At 54.6% G+C, this 18,569-nt stretch overlaps 2 protein-coding genes across 3 annotated transcripts in view; one reads left to right on the top strand and one right to left on the bottom strand.

The window, feature by feature from the left end:
- LOC141998664 (C-type lectin domain family 2 member B-like) overlaps positions 1 to 18,569 on the bottom strand; it is a 35,873-nt gene that overhangs the window by 7,288 nt on the left and 10,016 nt on the right. For both annotated transcript variants that reach the window (XM_074971553.1, XM_074971554.1), the window contains one exon: positions 1,790 to 1,999. In XM_074971553.1, the coding sequence (XP_074827654.1) occupies positions 1,790 to 1,823 (34 nt within the window). In that variant the 5' untranslated portion in view covers positions 1,824 to 1,999. The remainder of the gene's footprint in view (positions 1 to 1,789; positions 2,000 to 18,569) is intronic.
- On the top strand, positions 9,397 to 17,363 carry LOC141998659 (uncharacterized). The gene is made up of 4 exons (XM_074971533.1): positions 9,397 to 9,521; positions 12,508 to 12,831; positions 14,537 to 14,653; positions 16,221 to 17,363. Exons 2-4 carry the CDS (start codon positions 12,606 to 12,608, stop codon positions 16,523 to 16,525), a joined length of 648 nt encoding a protein of 215 aa, XP_074827634.1. The 5' UTR covers positions 9,397 to 9,521; positions 12,508 to 12,605; the 3' UTR covers positions 16,526 to 17,363.

Raw genomic sequence — 18,569 nt, forward strand, 5'->3', positions numbered from 1 at the left:
GTCCTCATCTATTTCTCAAGTTAGTTCCATCCAGCCAAAATAATTAAGCCACCAAAACTTCAGCAAAAAAAGGGGCATTTTCCTTCCCTTCTCCCACACCCACAGGATCCTCAGAAAGGAGATGAGCCCGCTCCCAGTTTTGGGACTGCACTGATCACTCTTTATCGGTCTAGACTAGTCAAAATAGGACTGAGAGTCAAGCAATCTGAGCCCGCCACAGACTCCATATCACCTTTGGCAAATCACTTACTTGCCTTTGAAACACTGACTCCTAGTGCTCTAGGAATTTAAACCCCATTTAAAAACCAACTTCACTTTGATATGGAGGAGCCTAAATTTCACTGGGGAGGGGGGGATCAATGACATTTAGGCTCCTAAGTCTTCAAACTTCCTTTTGAAAGTGAGGAAGCTTTAAAAGTTTTCCTCCTCACCTCTCCAGGTCCTCCGTTGCCCCATTTTTGGTAAGGTGGGGACGATCCCTACCTCACCACGTGGCTGGTCAGCATTATTTCTGGCTGTTTGTAAGGGGTGCAAAGACCCCTGGATGGAGGGGGCCGTTGTACTGTTTGAATAAATGACTGTGTCCGTTCAATGAAAACTGTTTTGGGCAGAAGTTAACGGTTTCTTTGAAATCATTTCAGTCATGGAACGGAATGCTCGACCAACGTCAAAATATTTCTGATGGACGCATTTCAGAGGCCCTGGCAGATGAAGCCACAGGAGCAGGTGTGCATTTACTGTATGTCTACAGAAACCTGTGTTTGCATAAACAAGCAATCCAGTTTCCCTCCCGCCTGGCACGCAGCTGGTCTCGGCAGTGCCCACTGTGGGATTCTGGGTGAAACAGGTGCAGCGATGGAAAACTTGGCTCAGTTGTCCTGAGCATAAAGCGGAGAGAGAAAGAACAAACCCATGCAGTCATACGAACACTATGCAAGTGGAACACGGTCTGTTGGTGGGCGGGATCGAACCTGGAACCAGCGAAGCTTAGTGCATGAGCCTCTACTGCGTGAACTAAAAGCCACATGCTTCTTAGCTAGGACTGTAGCAGACTCATTGATCTCTAGATGCCACTAGACGGGGGACAGGGCACGACACCAAACAGACCTGGGTTACACCAGGCCACAAAATCCCACCATACAACCATCATCTCACGTCTGTGCTTGGAAAACACCAGCTGCGCCTACGAACCAGGGGGCCTGCGTGCAGGAGCTTGGGACCCGGGACTCTTGATGCCAACCGCCAGACGGCAGGGTAGGTAGGGTGGCCAATTTTGTAATATTTAAGAAACAGACACTCTAGCAGGTGTGCTAGAACCTTCCCCCCACCCCGCCTCTTCCCCCTGAGGCCCCGCCCCTGCCCCAACTCTTCGCCCAAAGCTGCGCCTCTTCCCCTGAGGCCCCGTCCCTGCCCTGATTCTTCCCCCCCAAAGCCCCGCCCCCCATTTGCTCCTCTTTCCCTCCTCCCCCCTTGCTTTCTGCTTATTCCCCCTTCTCCCCTTCCTGGGTCGGGAGGAACTCGCCTACAGAGCCAGGGCTGGGAGCTGCAGCCGCCCGACGCAGGTAGGAGGCGACCCCGGCTGAGTAGGGGCTGGCACGGGTGATGACCCGGCGCCACCCTGCCTCCCCCACCAGCAGTAACCGGACATTGCATGGCCGGTCAGTAGATCTGACCAGACATTGTCAGGTCCCCTTCTCGACTGGACTTTCCAGTTGAAAACCAGGCACCTGGACACCCTAAATATAGATGTAGCCCCCAGGCTGCTCCTACTCAGTCAAGCGTTAGTTACCTTGTCTTCCACTGAGCGACTGCTCTAAAGCCATGGGATCCACGCCTTTTGTCACCTCTCCTCTCTCACCGAGACAGATGAACGCTGGGGTGTGGGCACTGGGCTCTGACCAGTTCCTCTCTAGCTGCAACTGGGTCCAGTCCAGAGGCAGCAATCAACTTCAGAGATCCCAGCGCCAGATGCTCTCCCCTCGGCAGCGACTGGACCAAACTGAAATCAAGAGACAGAAACAGTCCCGATTTTCAAGGGTTGGCTGTTTGTCTGTACCCTTAGTTCCTTCCCCAGCCGGGCCCGCACACCCAGAGGCGTTAACAGTGTAACGAACGACCTCACATTTCCTCAGAAACCTGGACCACCTCCCCGCCACCGGACGGCAAAGGGATTTAGAAAGTAAAATGGACTGACAGAGATTACACACGGGAATTTATTCACCCACCACAACTGGAAAAGAAGAGAACTGCCCCTGTCCAAAGTGCAACTAAAGGGGAATTTTCCAGGAAGCCAGTTCCCATGTGGAAATTTAGCTGGAATGCCCCCTCCTCTTCAGGAAAGTGACACAGAAAAAGCAACCAGAGATATATTTACACGCAACCAGAGATATATTTACAGTAGATGCTGCTTAATAACAACCCTCACTACATTTTGCCTGGAACCAATACTGTCCAGTTGACTATAAAGGTAACCGGTCTGGCTATTGGCAACCGGCTTGACAGTTTAGAAAAAAAAAAAAATCCCTAGCATCTCCACTCTCCAGGGAAAACCCCTGCTTGCAGGCAGGTTTGCGGGGCTGGAGCCAGAGAAATCACGTCCTAGCCATTCCTTTCCTGGCTACAGCACCACAATCCTGACTTCTGCTGATCATGCAGCATCGGATAATGGCAACTTTCAGGCATCCACCAGCAGCCTGCGAACAAGAGGAATGTGCTGGATTGCTAATCTGTGGGCCTGTCTAGAAAGGTTAGAAGCAGTGTAACTAACTCAGTTTTAACACTGATCTTCTCATGATCCTAGTGAAAATTCCTAATGTAGATGTAGATTTAAACCAATTGAAGGAAGACAAACCATTGAAGGGCTGGGAGCAGCAGAAGTGTGCTAAAAGTGAGGGGGCCACAGGCTCCCGAACTGTGGCCCCGCCCCCCTGCTGTGCCCCCCAAAGGCCCCGCCCCCACACCACCCCTTCTCCCTGAGCCCCCGCCCTGACATTGCCTAGTTTCATGGAAGCCCCGCCCCTCCCCAAGATTCTGCCCCCATGCTGCGCATTCCCACTGAGACCCCGCCCCTTCCCCGGAGACCCCACCCCCACCCCGCATCTTCCCCTGGGGCCTTGCTTCTGCATCATCTCCCCAAGAACAGGCCCGCTCTTCTGCCCCTCCCCCGTTGCTTGCTCTTACGGCCATAGGCGCCGACTTCCACTGTTCCCGGTGGGTGCTCGACCCCACCCCTGCCCCTGCACCACCCTTGCCCCGCCCCCATTCCACCCCTTCCCCAAATTCCCCGCCCTTGCCCCGCCTCCTCCCCTGAGAGCGCCCCGTCCCCACTCCTCCCTCCTGGAAAGTCCTAAGTGCCACCAAACAGCTGTTTGGCGACGGGATGTGCTGGGAGGTAGGCGGAGGAGCAGGGATGCGGCACGCTCGGGGGGGGGGAAGGTGAGATGGGGGGAGCTTGGCTGCCGGTGGGTGCAGAGCACCCACTAATTTTTCCACGTGGGTGCTCCAGCCCCGGAGCACCCACGGAGTCTGCACCTATGCTTACAGCCAGTAAAAAGGGGGAGGGGGGCATGGCCCCCGGGCCCCCCCTTCCAGTGACCCTGGCATCTACATTAGGTATTTGCCTCAGCATAACGAGATCGATTTTTAAAGTCAATTTAGTGTAACTATGGCATCCTCGTGGCCAAGATGGAGTCCCCTGTGCAGGCAGCTCCGGCCAAGAACAGGTGCTTCCAGGAACGCAGCCGGGAAACTCCTTGTCACCCCGTGGGCACCTGTTCCACACCCCCTGGAGTAAAGACACCACACATCCAGAGCAGTCCAATGACTACAGGAAAGGGAAATATTTATTTACAGAGGGATGAATGGAGAAAAACAGGGTTATATCCAACACAAGGCCCCACAGGCCCATGGTACCAGCGGTCTGAAAGGGCAGGCACCGAGCAATGTGTCCACTGAGAGTTCAGGAGATCCGGGCACAGTTCCAGTCGAGAGGTGAGTCTTGGGTGCTCCCAGTCACCTCCGGCGGCAGTGAACTTTCCCGAGACCCCAACAAACCCCTCCGGTGCCCTCTTCTGCAGCTCTCTTCAAAGCCGCACAGAGCAACCACCTCCCCACTTAACTAGCTAACAGCCTCCCTCCTTATTCCCAATGCAAGGTCAATGCTTCAGCACTCATGGTCCCACACAGCTCTGGGCAGCAGGGATCCTGGGTCCAGCGCCGGTTTGTCCTTCTCGGGCGATTCCTCCCTGGCACGGCGCTCCTTCTGGCTCCCGTCCTGGGGTGTCCCCGGTCAGCCGCTCTGTCCCTTCCGGGCTTTGGGCAGGTTCTCTGCTGCTTCGCTACGTGAGGGCCTGCTCGCTTGGAGCTCTCTTGTCTGGAGTTCCAGACACGCACACCCTGTCGCTTCCCCTTTCCCCATCCCAGTACAACCCGCCCTTCCGCTGCCTCAGGACAAAGTTGTAAAAGGGGCCAGGCTCTCTGAACCCCAGCGGGGTGACATGAGTTACAGGGGTGCAGCTTAAAGGTGGCACCTTCACCCTAGCTCCCCTAGTGCTTCACTGGGGTCAGCGCTGACTGCCAGGGGAGAGCGCCCCCTACTGAGCCCCCATCCCCACTCCTTGTAGCACAGCGCCCCCTAGCGCCGCACTGGTGCATTGGGGTCAGCGCTGACCGCCAGGGGACAACGCCCCCCTACTGAGCCCCCAGCCCCGCTCCTGCGGAAGGGCGGGGGGGAGGAGGAAGAAGGGGGAAGGGCTTGCCTTCCCTTGAAAGTTGATTCCGATGCTGCTGCTCCGATGCGAATGCCAAGCGTTCACACAGGAAGCAGCTCATCCGGAACAGTGGTGCCAGAGTCAAGTCATTCCACGGGGAGACCATCCCGAGAGGGAAACAATCATCGGGGCGGTGACATGCCGTTTTCCACCCTCACAAGTGTGTGGGGGGGTCCAGCCTGCAACGCCTGGAGCACCGCCCCCCACTCCTGCCGGCCCCGCCTGCCCAGTGCCACGCGAAGGGCCCCCAATCCACTGTCCCAACTCCGTGCACAAGTAAACACATCAGTCACGGCTGCAGACGTCACCCCCGCCCCGCTCCCCTTCCCCAAGGCAGCAGAGGGGAAGCTGCCCCCCCCATACACCCCCACCCCAGTGCAGCTGAGCACCGAGACAGCCCAACGTGGAGTTGCATCAGGAAACTAATGCAATAAACTCACCTCCCAGGACGCTGTGGCAGGAGCTGCCCTGGTAGATTGAGGAAGCGAAAACGAAAGCAGCGACTTTATCCAGCTGCGATGTAAACAACCCCGGTCTGCTCAGTCCCTTCCCCTTCCTTTGCCGAGACCCCAGTTCGCTCCCTCCAGCCCAAGGCTTGAAGCGACTCCCCTGGTCTCAAACTAGAATCTTTTCCAGCCAACCCCCCCCCCCTCCCCCCCGCAGACACACACCCGCAGCTTCTGCTTTATTTGCTCCTAAGGGGGATCAGCTGCTTTGCTTGTGTCCAGCTCCTTGCACACAACAAAGGCCCTTGCATCCTCCATTCCTCCAGCATCCCCCTCTGTTGCACAGACCCCACCTGCAGCTGCCCATCCCTACCTCATGCCAGGGGCTCTGTGTGCCCCCCAGATCCCCATGCCCCTAGACTGGGGGTTCCCCTTTCTCCCCCCAGCCCAAAGGCTCTGTGTGCCCCCCCTAGATCCTCATGTCCCTGGACCAGGGTACCCCTTTCTCCCCCCAGCCCAAAGGCTCCATGTGCCACCCTCACAATCCCCTCTCCAATGATATCAGCTCTGTGTCACCCCCTCCCATTGCCAGGGCCTCTGTTCACCCCTATTCCTACCCCCATCTGTGTGTCCCTCCATGCCAGGAGCTCTCTGTCCCCCACATGCCCCCCTCCCCCATATCACTCTCTCCCCTTCTCACCATCATGGCAGATTCTTTGTGCATTCTCTCCCCCCCCCCAGCTCCCTCCTCAGGGTTGCAAAGATTGGTGTCCAAAAATGCCCCCAGCTGACACAGTGAGGTCTGCCTGAGTTTGCAGAGAGCCTGCTCTGGAAGGCCACAGGCAGCTCGTAACAGCAGACGCCTGAACACTGCTGTGAAGAGCAGGGAGTCCAGGGGAACCCCCTAAAACAATCCAGCACAGAGCTCTGCTGGGATGCTAGCAGCTGGCCCTTCCGTCCTCACACAGAGACCTCTGCGGGGTTTTAAAAAACTCCTCTCCTCCCCCTTGATGGCATGGTGCATATGGAAGACCAATTGTAGGAGGGGTGGCGGTAGGCAGGGTTCCCACTGCCTTTGGTCTTCACTCTGCTCAGTGTCTCCCTGCCCACTGCACCCTGTTTTTGAGTGGGCTGGGTCCAGTGAAGAATGTGGGGAACACAACTCCAGCAGGGGGCCCTGTGTGGGGAGGGATCCCGCATGCCAACAGGGGGCCCACAGAAAAATCACTAGACGGTGCCACAGTTTGTTGCTGACGGAGGCCGAGCTGTGCTCCAAGACAGCACGGCACGTTAAAGGGGCCGCCTACGATATATGTAGGCAGCAGCCTGTCGCATGGAAAATGGCCCTGTGTGGGCCTCAGTTTCCCCTTACTTACACCAGTGGACATCAGATTTATCTGGTCTTCCCCCCAGATTAGTAGGGCTCTAGCCATAGGGTTCCCCTTATCAAATTATCTGAACACCTCACAATCTTTAATAATAATAATAATAATACCTAGCTTCTATCTGGTGCTTTTCATAAAGCAGATCACCTAGCACTTTACAAAAATCATTAGTGCCATTTCACAGATGGGGAAACTGAGGCACAGGGGAGGGGAAAGCAATTTACCCCCTCTCCCCCCACTCACCCAGCAGCAGAGCTTGGAATAGACAGGCTCGAAAGCTTGTTTCTCTCCCCAGCAGAAGCTGGTCCAGTAAAAGATCTCTCACCCACTGTGAATATCCTGGGACTGACACGGCTACAACACTGCTCAAATTCTGCACCGTCACATATGGGTGACTCACGTTTTTCTGTGACTGGCTGTTCCCTCCCCTGATACATCACAGGGCTGGCTCAGTGGAGATGACTCAGGAAGGTCGTAGGATCAGCACAGGATAAATATTCAGACAAACAGGCCATGTGGTGCCAGAACCAGCATAGTGCCTGCATGAAACTCAGGGCATGTCTACACAGCAACTAGACACCTGCGGCTGGCCCGTGTCACCTGACTTGGGCTCGCAGGGCTGTTTCATTGCTGTGTAGACATCTGGGCTAAGCCCGGAGTTCAGACTCTGGGACCCGACGGGGTGGGAGGGTCCCAGAGCCAGAGCCCAGAAGTCTACACAAAAATGAAACAGCCATGAAAGCCCGAGTCAACTGGCATGGACCAGCCATGGGTTTTCCTCTGCTGTGTAGACGTATACTTACTGGCTTCTGGACCAGCGGCTGTCAGCCTCCCCAGACAACTGTACCTCTTTCAGGAGGCTGATTTGTCTGGCATCCCTCCCAAGTTTCACCTCACTTAAAAATGACTCGCTTATGAAATCAGACATAACAATACAAAAGTGTCACAGCCATTGTTACTGAAAATTTGCTTCCTTTCTCATTTGCATCACATAATTATAAATCAATCGGAATATAAATATTGTACTTACCTGTCCGTGTGTAGTCTATAGAGCAGTGTAAAGAAGTCATCCTCTGTCTGAAATTTTAGTTTGTGCTCGTGCTTTTTCTGTAGCCTGTTATAAAACTAGGCAAAGATCTAGATGAGTTATGTGCCCCCTGGAAGACCTCTGCGTACCCCCAGGGTACATACATGTACCCCTGGTTGAGAACCACTGCTCTAGGCAGGCACCAGTAATCCCATGGGCTGTGGTATACGAATTTACATAGCCTAGACTAGAGGGAGGGATTATTGGGGTCCAGGGGAGCACAGACACACAGCAATGCAGTCAGCATGGTAACAACCTTGCTTCTCTTTCTGAATGCACCTATTGCTTTATCCTTTTCCTCCCAGCTCTACGTTCTCCTGCCATCTGACACCCCGCTAGCCTTCTAACCGCCCAATTTATCCCTTAACGACAATGCTCCAAATTCTGCATTCAGTCCCAACTGTATGAGCCCTACTAAACTGACTTGGGCATTTTGGCTCAGGGTCTCCTGCTATCTCATGTTATACTTTGAATAGATGCGGTTTGCAAATATTGTTCTCTGTTCCCATTTGCCCCCATACCTGCCCTGCCTCATGTGAAACTAGCTTGCAAATTAAAATAACCCCAAAGCACCTCCCTCCACTGTAAGGAGAGAAGCAGAAGAGACCAGGACCCAGGGCTGATCCCCCTAGTGGGCAAAGCTGGGCCCCATGTGGCTGCTTGTTTTTTTATTTATCACAGCTGGTGAAGAGGCTGAATTCCGTGTCCCTCCCTTGTGCCCAGTGGCCGGGAAATGTGAGCAGGGCAGATCTGCTCTGGGGAATTATTTGGGGGCAGTTCTCTGGCCTGTGCCATTCAGGTGGGCAGACTAGATGGCCACGATGAAGGTTTCAGAGTAGCAGCCGTGTTAGTCTGTATTCGCAAAAAGAACAGGAGGACTTGGGGCACCTTAGAGACTAACCAATTTATTTGAGCATAAGCTTTCGTGAGCTGCCGCTCCCTTCATCGGATGCATAAAGTGGAAAATACAGTGAGGAGATTTATATACACACAGACCATGAAAAAATGCGGGAAGTGGGCAGGCTCAAGCCCACCCAGTGCTAAAAGCCCCTCCCCCAGCCCAGCGGGAGGGACCACTGGACCCAGGGACCAACTGAGTACCGGGGGACAACTAATGAAAAACAGGGATCAGAGATGCATCCGATGAAGTGAGCTGTAGCTCACGAAAGCTCATGCTCAAATAAATTGGTTAGTCTCTAAGGTGCCACAAGTCCTCCTTTTCTTTTTAGGGATCAGAGTGAAGGTCAGAGGTTCAAAATGAGGATACCGGATGGGGACACCGAGCAGAGAACCCCGCTAAGGCCCGTTGGCAGCGGGTTTTACACAAGCTGTTTTTCCTAGACAGCAGCATGCAGGGGAGCAATAAGCAGCTGCTCCAGTCTTGGCTTTGAGAGGGGAGCGTGGCCTAAGGGTTAGAGTAGTGATTTCACCAAGGGCGGATCTGACTCATTGACTCCAACAGAGCGAGGGCCACTTGACACCAACCTCTGCTTGGGAGGGAACCCAGAGCAGCTGGCTCAATGCACACGAGACCAGCTGGGGCGCCCCCCAGCCCTGCAGCTTCCCGCGCGTTATGCAGATCACCCCTCATTTGCTACACGCTCTCCTCTGCCGCTGGATACGCCCGCCCTACCCTGTGTCCAATCAGGAGACAGTATGCTAATGACAGCCAATCACCAGGCTTCCAGCCAGGCAGGGCTAAATCCCGCCTAGGTGCTGTGTTTGCCTGGCTTGGGATAGGGGGTTTGCAGAGCACGCCTGGCTGTTCGTGCCTGGAGAGGGGGAGATGGCTCATCTGCAGGGGATACTGCACAGAAAGGGGGCCGGCCAGCCGGTAAGCTGTGAACTTCCTTTGTAGCAGTGCCTTGAGTGCGCCCCTCCCCCCGCCCCACTTAGAATGGCTGCTCTGTGTTCAGGGCGGGGGAGGGCTAGGAGGGAAGTGAGGGTCAGAGCTTCCAGGGGTGGGGGTGCTGCCTAAAACCTTCCATCTTCCCAGGAGCAGCCCTGGACCATGCATCTCTCACTCCCAGGCTTTGCCCTGGCCTCTAAGCCTCTGTGAAAGGCGATCTCTAAACGCAGGATTTCTCATTCAGCCTCCCCCCCTCCGCAGCTTGCACGGGTGCTTCCCTGCTGGCCAGCAAAGCAGCTTCCTAATAAGGACTGGAACTAAAACAGAAAACCTCTGCTCTTGGAAAATAGTGGTGCCTAGTGGTGAGAGCTGCAGGGGGCACTGGGAATCGGGACTCCTGGGTTCTGTCCCTGGCTCTGGGTGTGGAGTGGGTTAGGACAGGAGGAGGAGGAGACACAGGTGACTTGGAAAATCATCTTGGTCAGAAAAATGCTGTCCCAGCGTGGGTGGGATCCTGCAAACCCGTGTAAGTGTGTACCCACAGAGTACAGTCAGATCGGTGTTTAGTTTAGTGGGGTGGTCTGCTGGGGGCACAACCAGTGATGAGCTGGAGCCCGTTCGCACTAGTTCGCTAGAACTGGTTGTTAAATTTAGAAGCCCTTTGAGAACCGGTTGTTCCGGGAGGGAGAACCGGTTCTAAAAGGGCTTCGAAATTTAATCGGCCAAAAGTAGCACCTTAGGCGCCAACTCCCAGGGGTGCTCCAGCCCTGGAGCACCCAAGGGGAAAATTTGGTGGGTGCAGAGCACCGCATCCTCCCCTGAAGGCGCTGCCCTGGCTTCCTGCGACTCAGCTGTTCGTGCAGGAAGCCAGGGAAGGCTGAGAAGCAGGTGGCGGCTTCCTGCTCAGGCCCAGGGAGGCAGAGCGGATGTGAGCTGGGGCAGGGGCCGGCGCAAAGGGGAACCAAGTGTCTGCGCAAGTCCCGGGAAATACGAGCCTCCAAGAAAATTTCAACCATTGTCGCTGTGTGTGCGGAAGGGGACAGACACGCTCAACAGCTGCTACTCGGGCCAATGTGGAGACTAAAGACCCTGATCTTTCTGGGGTCCTTCTGGCTGACTCCAGGGACTGGGCAGGTGGCAGGTGGGCAGGGGAGATGGGTAATGGGGGGACGGAATACAGCTGTGCTGGGTTCAGAGGGGATATGGTGGGGGATCCTTATATCAGAGAGCGGCAGAATAGGGGGGTGAGGGTGGAATTCTCCTCCTGCTGGGGATGGGGGTAGCAGGCTGCTTGGGGTGGATGGAGGGGTGTGGTCCATCCTCCTGCTGCAGGGTAGCAGCTAGGGAGTAGATAGGGAGGAGGGTGTCTCCTTGCTGGTAGGGGGGGAGGTAGCAAGTATGGGGCTGGGAGGTAACAGGGAGTTGGAGGTCTGGAGGATTGTGTCTTTTCCCCCATTGCTATGTGGAGAAGGCGGGGCTGGAAAATAAGGAGCTGGGTCTGTACATGTGAGTGGATGGTGGGGGTGGGAAACTGCAAGAAATGATCTTCATTGGTTGGCTGGACTGGCTTCTTGCAGATGGTAGCAGGGTGAGTCACGGTAAAAGTGTGTGTGGGGGGGGAGGGATCTGAGGCACTGACTGATTTTACTGGCCAAGGGCAGCAGATGGGTGTGTGTGTTTGCAGGGGCAGGGTGTGCAGGTGGCTCTTAACCATATTTACCCTCACCTCTTGCTCTCTTTCCCCCTCTCCCCCCCCAAATCTGGACACTTAAATCTAGATTCTCCCCCCCCCCCGAGTTGAGTTGCATTGGGGATCTTTGAAGTGTTGGCTGGGGGGTGGGGGGAAGGTTGGTCTCCCTTTCCATGGAGCATATTGCACCCATCCCGTACCCCAATATTGCAATTTGCAGTCCTGGGTTCGGTATACACCGCTCTGCTGGTGCCCTATAGTTCTTCTAGCCCTGGGCTTCCCTCCTACATCCACCAGTGCCCCTCGATCCCAGGCCCCACTGGGATCACCCCCACCTAACTCTGCCAATTCACCTTAATCCTGACCCATGTTCCCTCTGCTATTCCAGCCCCCGGCTTCCCACCCTCCTGCTCTATGGATGCTCCTCTGTCCTGACCTTCAGTCCCCACTTCTTCCTTCAAGCCCTGGTCTTCCCCCCCCCAAGCTGAGCTCTGCTGATGTCCACAACTATTCCAGCCCAGAGCTGTCTTCCCCCTGCCCCCCAGCCAGGGAAGCCTGCCCTTCCTCTTCCCCCTGAGGCCCCGCTTCCCTCAGCCCTCCTGGCAGCTGGAGCCTGACCCGGGAGCCTGGGCAGCTGTGAGGAGCTGTGGACCCTCCACCTTCCTGGGGTGGGGGGGCCCTAAGAACAGTCCCCGCCCGCTGGACCCCCCCCCACCCCGGGCAGGTGGAGCATCTGGCTCCCTGCAGGTGCCTGCATGGCTCTTACCAGGGCTGAGTGTGGCTCCAAGGCCCTGCCCCCCAGCTGGAGCCAGGTGGGGGTCACAATCACGCAGGCAACTGTGGGGAGCCATGGACCCTCCACCACCTTGGGCAGAGGGTCTGGGGGGTGGATACACGGGCCAGGGGCTGCTCTTGGGGGGCCCACCGCAGGCAGGTGGAGGGGCCTGGGCTCTCCAGCCCCACTCCAGCTTGGCCAGGGGTGGGGGCCTCAAGGATAAAAGGGGGTGGGGGCAGGGCCACAGAGGGGATGGGGGCCCGTGGGGCCCCCCCCACTTCTGGGAAGGTACCGCTGCCCTTGCCCACAGCTCTGCCAGTGCCCCATAGTCCTGACCTGCAGCCTTCTGCCATCCACGCCCTGAGCTATCCCGTCTGCAGCCAGCTTTAGCTCTGCTCCTGGGCCCCGGACCTGCAGCATGCCCGCTTCCTCTCCAGAGGAAATCATTGTCTTCCACAAGAGCAGCGTAGAATCCACTTGTCGCTCACACACCTTTTTCCTTCTAGGGTCTGGAGCTTGTCCCCGCTATAACCTGTCTGTGCCCGAAGGCTCCTCTGGGCATGTTGAAATTAACCTGCCCAAGAAGGCATCTCGTTTGTGTAAGATGCCAACCACCATCACGGCCTCCGACACTGCTTGTGACCCCATCCTGGTGTTCACTAGTAAAGGAAAGCGGAATTACTACAGCCGCACTTACCAGGGACGGATTGCTCTCTCAGGCTGGCTCCTCGTTTCTGTGAAGAACGCAAGTGAATGGATGGCCGGAGAATACCGAGTCGTCAGTGACCTTCATGAAATCTGCATGGCACGCATCAATCTGACGGTGCCTGGTAAGTTTCCCAGGTGCCTTGCCTTGAGGTTTATGGCCAATTCCAGTTCAGTCTCACGCGCACAGCCTCTCCCCCCTCCGTCCGATGTGTGGAAGTGGTGTATAATTCCCAGGGATGTCGTTCAGAGCGGCATGGTTCTTCTGGCCTCGCTGTCCCTGAGATCCTTGTCGACAGTTGAGATTGCTTTCTTGGAGGCAGATGGGTCAAGTGGGTAAGGCTGGATTGGGACTTCAAAGATCTGGCTTTCATTCAGAACTCTGCCCCTGATTTGCTGGGTGACCTTGGGCATGTTGCTGCCCCCCCCCTCTCCTTTTGTCCATCCGTTTCGCCGTCTGTAAAATGGTGGGGATGACACTGACCACCTCTGTAAAGCACTTGGACGTCTATGGATGAGAAATGCTGAATACATGCTCAGTTTTCAGAGTAGCAGCCGTGTTTGTCTGTATTCGCATCCGATGCAGTGAGCTGTAGCTCACAAAAGCTTATGCTCAAATAAATGTTTAGTCTCTAAGGTGCCACAAGTCCTCCTTTTCTGCATGCTCAGTGTTGTTTATGACTCCCTTTGGGCGTCTGTTTCTTCTCCCATGTTTAGGGAGGAAGGAAGGCCTTGTGCTTGGTCTGCTGGCTCAGGCCTCGGGAGACACTGGGTCAATGCCAGCTCTGCCACAGACTGTCTGTGTGACCTTGGCCAAGTCACTTAGCTCCAGATTTGTAAAGGTCTTTGGCGTTGCTATGCACAGTGTCGCAGCCCCTAACTGATTGATTTAGGAGCCTAACTCTTTCAAAAGGCATTTCGGCACATGGGAGCTGAAATTCTGTCTATCAATGGGATCTTTTCTCCTAAGTGCCTAAATCCCTTGTGAAAAGAGATGTAGGCTCCTAACTCTGTTAGGCGTTGTGACCCTGTGCGCAGCAATGCCTAAATACCTTTACAAATCTGGCACGAAGTCTGTGTGCGCGCGCCTCTGTCAGGGGATATAGTATCGTGGCCACCAATCTGCCTCTGTTTCCCCTTCATCGGGGTCCCTTTAAGAACTCACACAGGTTCCAATCACTTTGTCCACCCAAAATTGTTGAACCGCTTTTCTACAGGCTGGCAACGGAGTTTGTCCAAACGCAGAATTCAGCGGTCCCAAAACACACCAATTATTGTATCCATTTCAGCTCAGTACATCTCCTGATTCCTGGCCTTCTCTAGCTTGCTGTCAGGCTCAACTTTCTTTCAACCACCCCCCCCCGCACTGCCCTTTATATTGGAATCTCCGGATTCCCTTCGGCTGGGATGACTCCTGTGATCAGGGCGGGCTTGGCCCTAAGCTCTCCAGCCCAGGAGCAAACCGCCCTGGTACAGGGGATAACGGTGCTTCCCGCACCATGGTGGGGAATGTTGGGAGGATAAATACTTTAAAGGGACTATGAGGTGCACAATACTATGGGGATGGGCAGAAGGGCTGGATCACAGCCTAGATATTGCATTACTGCTTCCTGCAAGGTGCTGTGTATCTCAGCCTCCCGTCGCTGTGAAGTCTTTAAATCAAGACTGGATGACTTTGAGGGAAAAAAAGCTCTAGGCCACCACCAGATATGGGCTGGATGCAGGAACCCCTGGATGAGGTCCTCTGGCCCGGGTTATACAGGAGATCAGATCAGCTGACCTAATGGTGCCTCCTTGCCTTGACATCTGTGCCCTCCTGTTTGCCTACAGGTCCTGTCTTGTTCCCACCACTTATATTGGAGACTCCCGCTGTCAGAGAGGGGACTGCCAATCGGACTGGAGAGGGAAGTAGACGAGGGATGCTTTCCAACGGCTCTCTGGAGGGGAGTAAGTATTAATGACCTGAATCTCTTTACAGGAGCACTTCCCAGGGGGATTGTGCAGAACAGGGTCAGTGCCTGAGCAGTTTTTACCCCGAACTCGGGGTGTTTGTGTGTCGATCCCAGCGATCACCCGCAGCTGGGGGCTGTCGGATAATTTAGAGCCCTGTGAATTTTTTTTTTTAAATAATATTGTCTTTGGAGGGAATTGTGTGAGGTTTTGTTTTATCCACTTGGTGGTATGGGGGGGTCAGGTCCCCTGGGGGAGATGGGGAAGCCCTGGGCCTGGCCTGGCCAGGCTGGGCAAGGGAAGGTTTGGAGAGTGAATCTGCCTTTGGAGAGTGAATCCTGTCCTATAGGGCCAATCCCACCCCCACCCCAGCCCGGTTTGGCCCGGCTACCCCCATACCTGAGCGGTGATGTGACCCCATGCACCAGGTCACGACACAGGAGTGGAGAGTCAGGCCCAGCTCCGTGAGATGGGCAATGCCATCGGGGGGGGTGGGTTTTTGTGTTTGTTTTTTGTTTTTTTTACCATGGTGTCTTGTATTTGCGAATTTCTTGGGGCTCTCCAGCTAATTATTTATCCCCAGTGGAACAACGTTGGGGGGGTCCCTCAGTCCCTCCTGGCGGTCAGTGGGTACAGCTCATTCCAGAGAGGTGGGAGACTTGGGTTCAAGTCTTTGCTTCTCTCCGTGGGTTTGAACCTTGGTCTCCCACATCCTGGGCAAATGCTCTAACCGCTGCCATCTTGTTTCTTCTCAAAAATGGACTGACCCTGCTTAGGCATTTAACTCCAGGAGAGGGTGCCTGGCTGTGAATTGCAAGTGGAGGGAGGTGGCTTTTCACAGCCTTCTCCTCGGCATTTACTACTGGCTACCTTAGGCAGCCCCCTGCCTCGCATGCTGGCTTCTGTAAATCCCAATTTTAGGGGCCCCCTGAATTGTATAGGGAGCCAGCGTGCCATGCTCTGGGGTGGCACGGGATTGCAATGCTCAGTCTCCGTCCCCCTTTTTGCACCTACCTCTAGGGATTGTGTTTTCAAACTCTCCCCACAGCCCCAAGGGCTGGAAACCTTCCCTGAGAAGACCCAAATGAAAGCGGGGAGTCTCCTCTAATCACAGGACTCCAGGAGCTGGGGCTTTAAGGAACGCACCAAACGTCATGAGAGGCAGCAACATGGGGTTACCCTCGCTCTAGTCTGAGTGACTCTAATGTAGTATTTGCCTTGGGTTAATAGCCAGGACCCCAGAGTGTTAGGTGCTGTGCAAACAGATCTTTGTGGCAGAGGCCAGCTTCTTATCAGTAAGGCTTGTTCTAAAATATTTATCTGGACCCCGTCATGTTAGTATCTGAGCACCTTGGATTCAGCCTCACAACACCCCTGTGAGAGGGCAATGCTGTTATCCACACTGGAGAGGGGCAACTGAGGCCCAGAGAAGGACTCAAAGGTAGAGCAGGAATTGAACTCTGGTCTACCCAAGACCTAGGCGAGGGCTCTAACCACTGGGACACCTGTCTTCTCTTAGTCCAGCGGTGTCTAAACTGACTCTTATCTTTGGTTTTCTTTCCAGAGCCACGGGGCCGCTGTGGCATGTGGGTATCGCTGGGGTTCGTTGCTGCTTTGTTTGTTGCTGCTGCACTTTATGTCTGCTGGAAACGTGGGCGAGAAGGACCGGAAACCCGTCGTGGTTGCAAAGAGGAAGGGATCTTGGACTCGGCAGACTCGCCCGTTTGCGTGCCGGCCTGTGTCTCGCATCTGCCCGAGGCTGCAACCCGAGACGGAGAGGCTGGTGAGGAGATCTCACCGAATGGAGAGGTGGTACAGCCCCGGGACCTGAGCCGGCTGCCCCAACGCAGCCGAGAGCCAGCACTTTAATAGCGTTGAATGGCCGAGGGGCGGGTGCCTCCTGTGTGCGTTGCACAGCTACGATCGTTGCACTATCCTGGATGTGACTTCTTCCCATGTGGGGCCAGGGCTGCCCTTGCACTTAAGGCTCCGGGCTGGGACTTGGGAGACCCGGGTCTTCCACCAACTCCCTGTCTGTGGGTGAGTCACTCGGGGCCGAATATTCAAGAGCTCAGACGGTGAGTGGGGTGTTTAATCCGAAGGCTCATGCAGCTGCCTAACTGGGAATTAAGCTACTCTGAAAATTGGGCCTTCCACCGTCCTGTGCCTTAGTTTCCCATCTTTAAAATGAGATACTCCTCCATGTAGATTGTAAGCACTTTGGGGCAGGGACTCTCTGTGTGTGTGTGTGTGTGTGTGTGTCCATCCCATCGCTATGGGGCACTGACTGGAACTGTATTGTAATATCAATAATTATAAGTAAGGCTACGAATCTGTCATGGATCTTACAGATGCTGTGATTCATTTTTTTTTTTTAAATGAGCCCTCCACAACTTCTTGAAAATGCAATAATTCAACCCCGGGCAGCAGGGTTTGAGCATCCATCATTTATTATTTATTGCCCATGTCCTGTCCAGGAGTTGACATAAAAATACCTGTGCCAAAATCGTAGCCTTGATCATAAGTAAATGTGATTGTTTGTTTTTTTTAAATCTGTTTTTACTATTGTATTTATCTCTGTGCCTGTCCCTCCTGTCTGTGACAGGATTTCTATTTCGTCGATAAGCTATACAGTAGAGGGATTGTCTCATTTATCTTTGCACAAGGGGGGCACTGATCTCTGCTGAATACTCAATGCAATGTAATACACGCAATAATAAAGTCATAACTGTCTGAATATTTTTTTAACCTACCGTGAACCTTCCTGGCTTCTTAGGAAGCTCCAACACTCTGTGGAGTGTGTATTGGCTCTAGGTCTCTGGGGTCTCCAAAGCAAACCTCTCCCCTATGTTTGGTCTGCCCCCTTTATTTTATTTGGCGATAGACACTAGCCCAGCAAGGCTAGTCCAATATTCCAGAGAATATTGGACTAGCCTTGCTGGGCCAGTGTCTTATAGCCCGAGAGATTTCATGGCTCTTTAGCAGAGTGCGATCAAATGTCTGCTGGCCCCTTGGTGTCAGTATTACACGCTTTTAGTCAGTTACGTGAGGGTGAAGCCCAGTCTTCTCTGGCTGCTATGGTAAAGCAAGTCCTACCAACAGGGGTGTAAAGTGACTTAAATTTAATTCACGCCCACATCCCCAGCGCTAGAAGCTCAAGGCTGTCCTAGCGTGAGCATGCTTCCCTGGCATTCTTGCCATAGAGAGTCTCGCTCGCTCACGCCAGGCCCAAATTCGGTTTGTGTTATCGCACGTCCTTACCAGCGTGCCCCCTTGTGAGTCCCTGGGCTTCTCCACCCACCCTCCCATGCGGTCGTGGGGCACTCCATGCCTAAAGCCAGCAAGAAGCAACAGAAACTTAATCTCTTCTCTGGGAGAGTGAGTTCAGCCTCAGATCTGCTCTCTCTGCCTGCAGGTGAGCAAGGCTCTTCTTTTTAATCATCTCCCTCCGGCTGTCTCAGTTTGGACTGAGCGGGCCTTCATTAGCCTTTTTCTACCTCTTCTGCCCCAGTGCAGTCCCCAGAGGCTAGGAAATCCGCATCAAACTTGTCTCACTGCAGGGATTCAAATAACCCCTGGCATACGTCTATCAACCAATTAATTAGCTCAGTTGACGCGTTAATCCTTTGCACCACGCTGTTGTCCTCAGTGGGGTCACACTGGGGATAGAGATGGCGCCAGATCGGTCGTGTGTTTCTATTACACCCCTGCCCGGGGGAGCTGGGCTGCCAGGAAGCTGGTGGGGAGAGGAGAGACAGACAGCCCTGGGACTGGTGGAACGGGGTATCCGGCTTCTGTGCATGGCTGCCGGATGGTCTGCCGACACTGGCACATCTCTCTGGGGATCCAAGTGTTCGAGCCCCCCCAAGCAAGGGAGCAAACCCCACTGCAGACAGATGAGCTGGGTCCCACT

Source organism: Natator depressus, chromosome 14 (assembly GCF_965152275.1).
Source record: "Natator depressus isolate rNatDep1 chromosome 14, rNatDep2.hap1, whole genome shotgun sequence".
Classification (NCBI taxonomy): Eukaryota; Metazoa; Chordata; order Testudines; family Cheloniidae; genus Natator; species Natator depressus.

Excerpts from the sequence above, each read along its gene's own strand:
- LOC141998659 (XM_074971533.1), top strand. The coding sequence starts at position 12,606 with ATGCCAACCACCATCACGGCCTCCGACACTGCTTGTGACCCCATCCTG. Across the intron at positions 12,832-14,536 it reads CATCAATCTGACGGTGCCTG|GTCCTGTCTTGTTCCCACCA; the intron begins GTAAGTTTCCCA and ends GTTTGCCTACAG. Across the intron at positions 14,654-16,220 it reads CAACGGCTCTCTGGAGGGGA|AGCCACGGGGCCGCTGTGGC; the intron begins GTAAGTATTAAT and ends TTTTCTTTCCAG.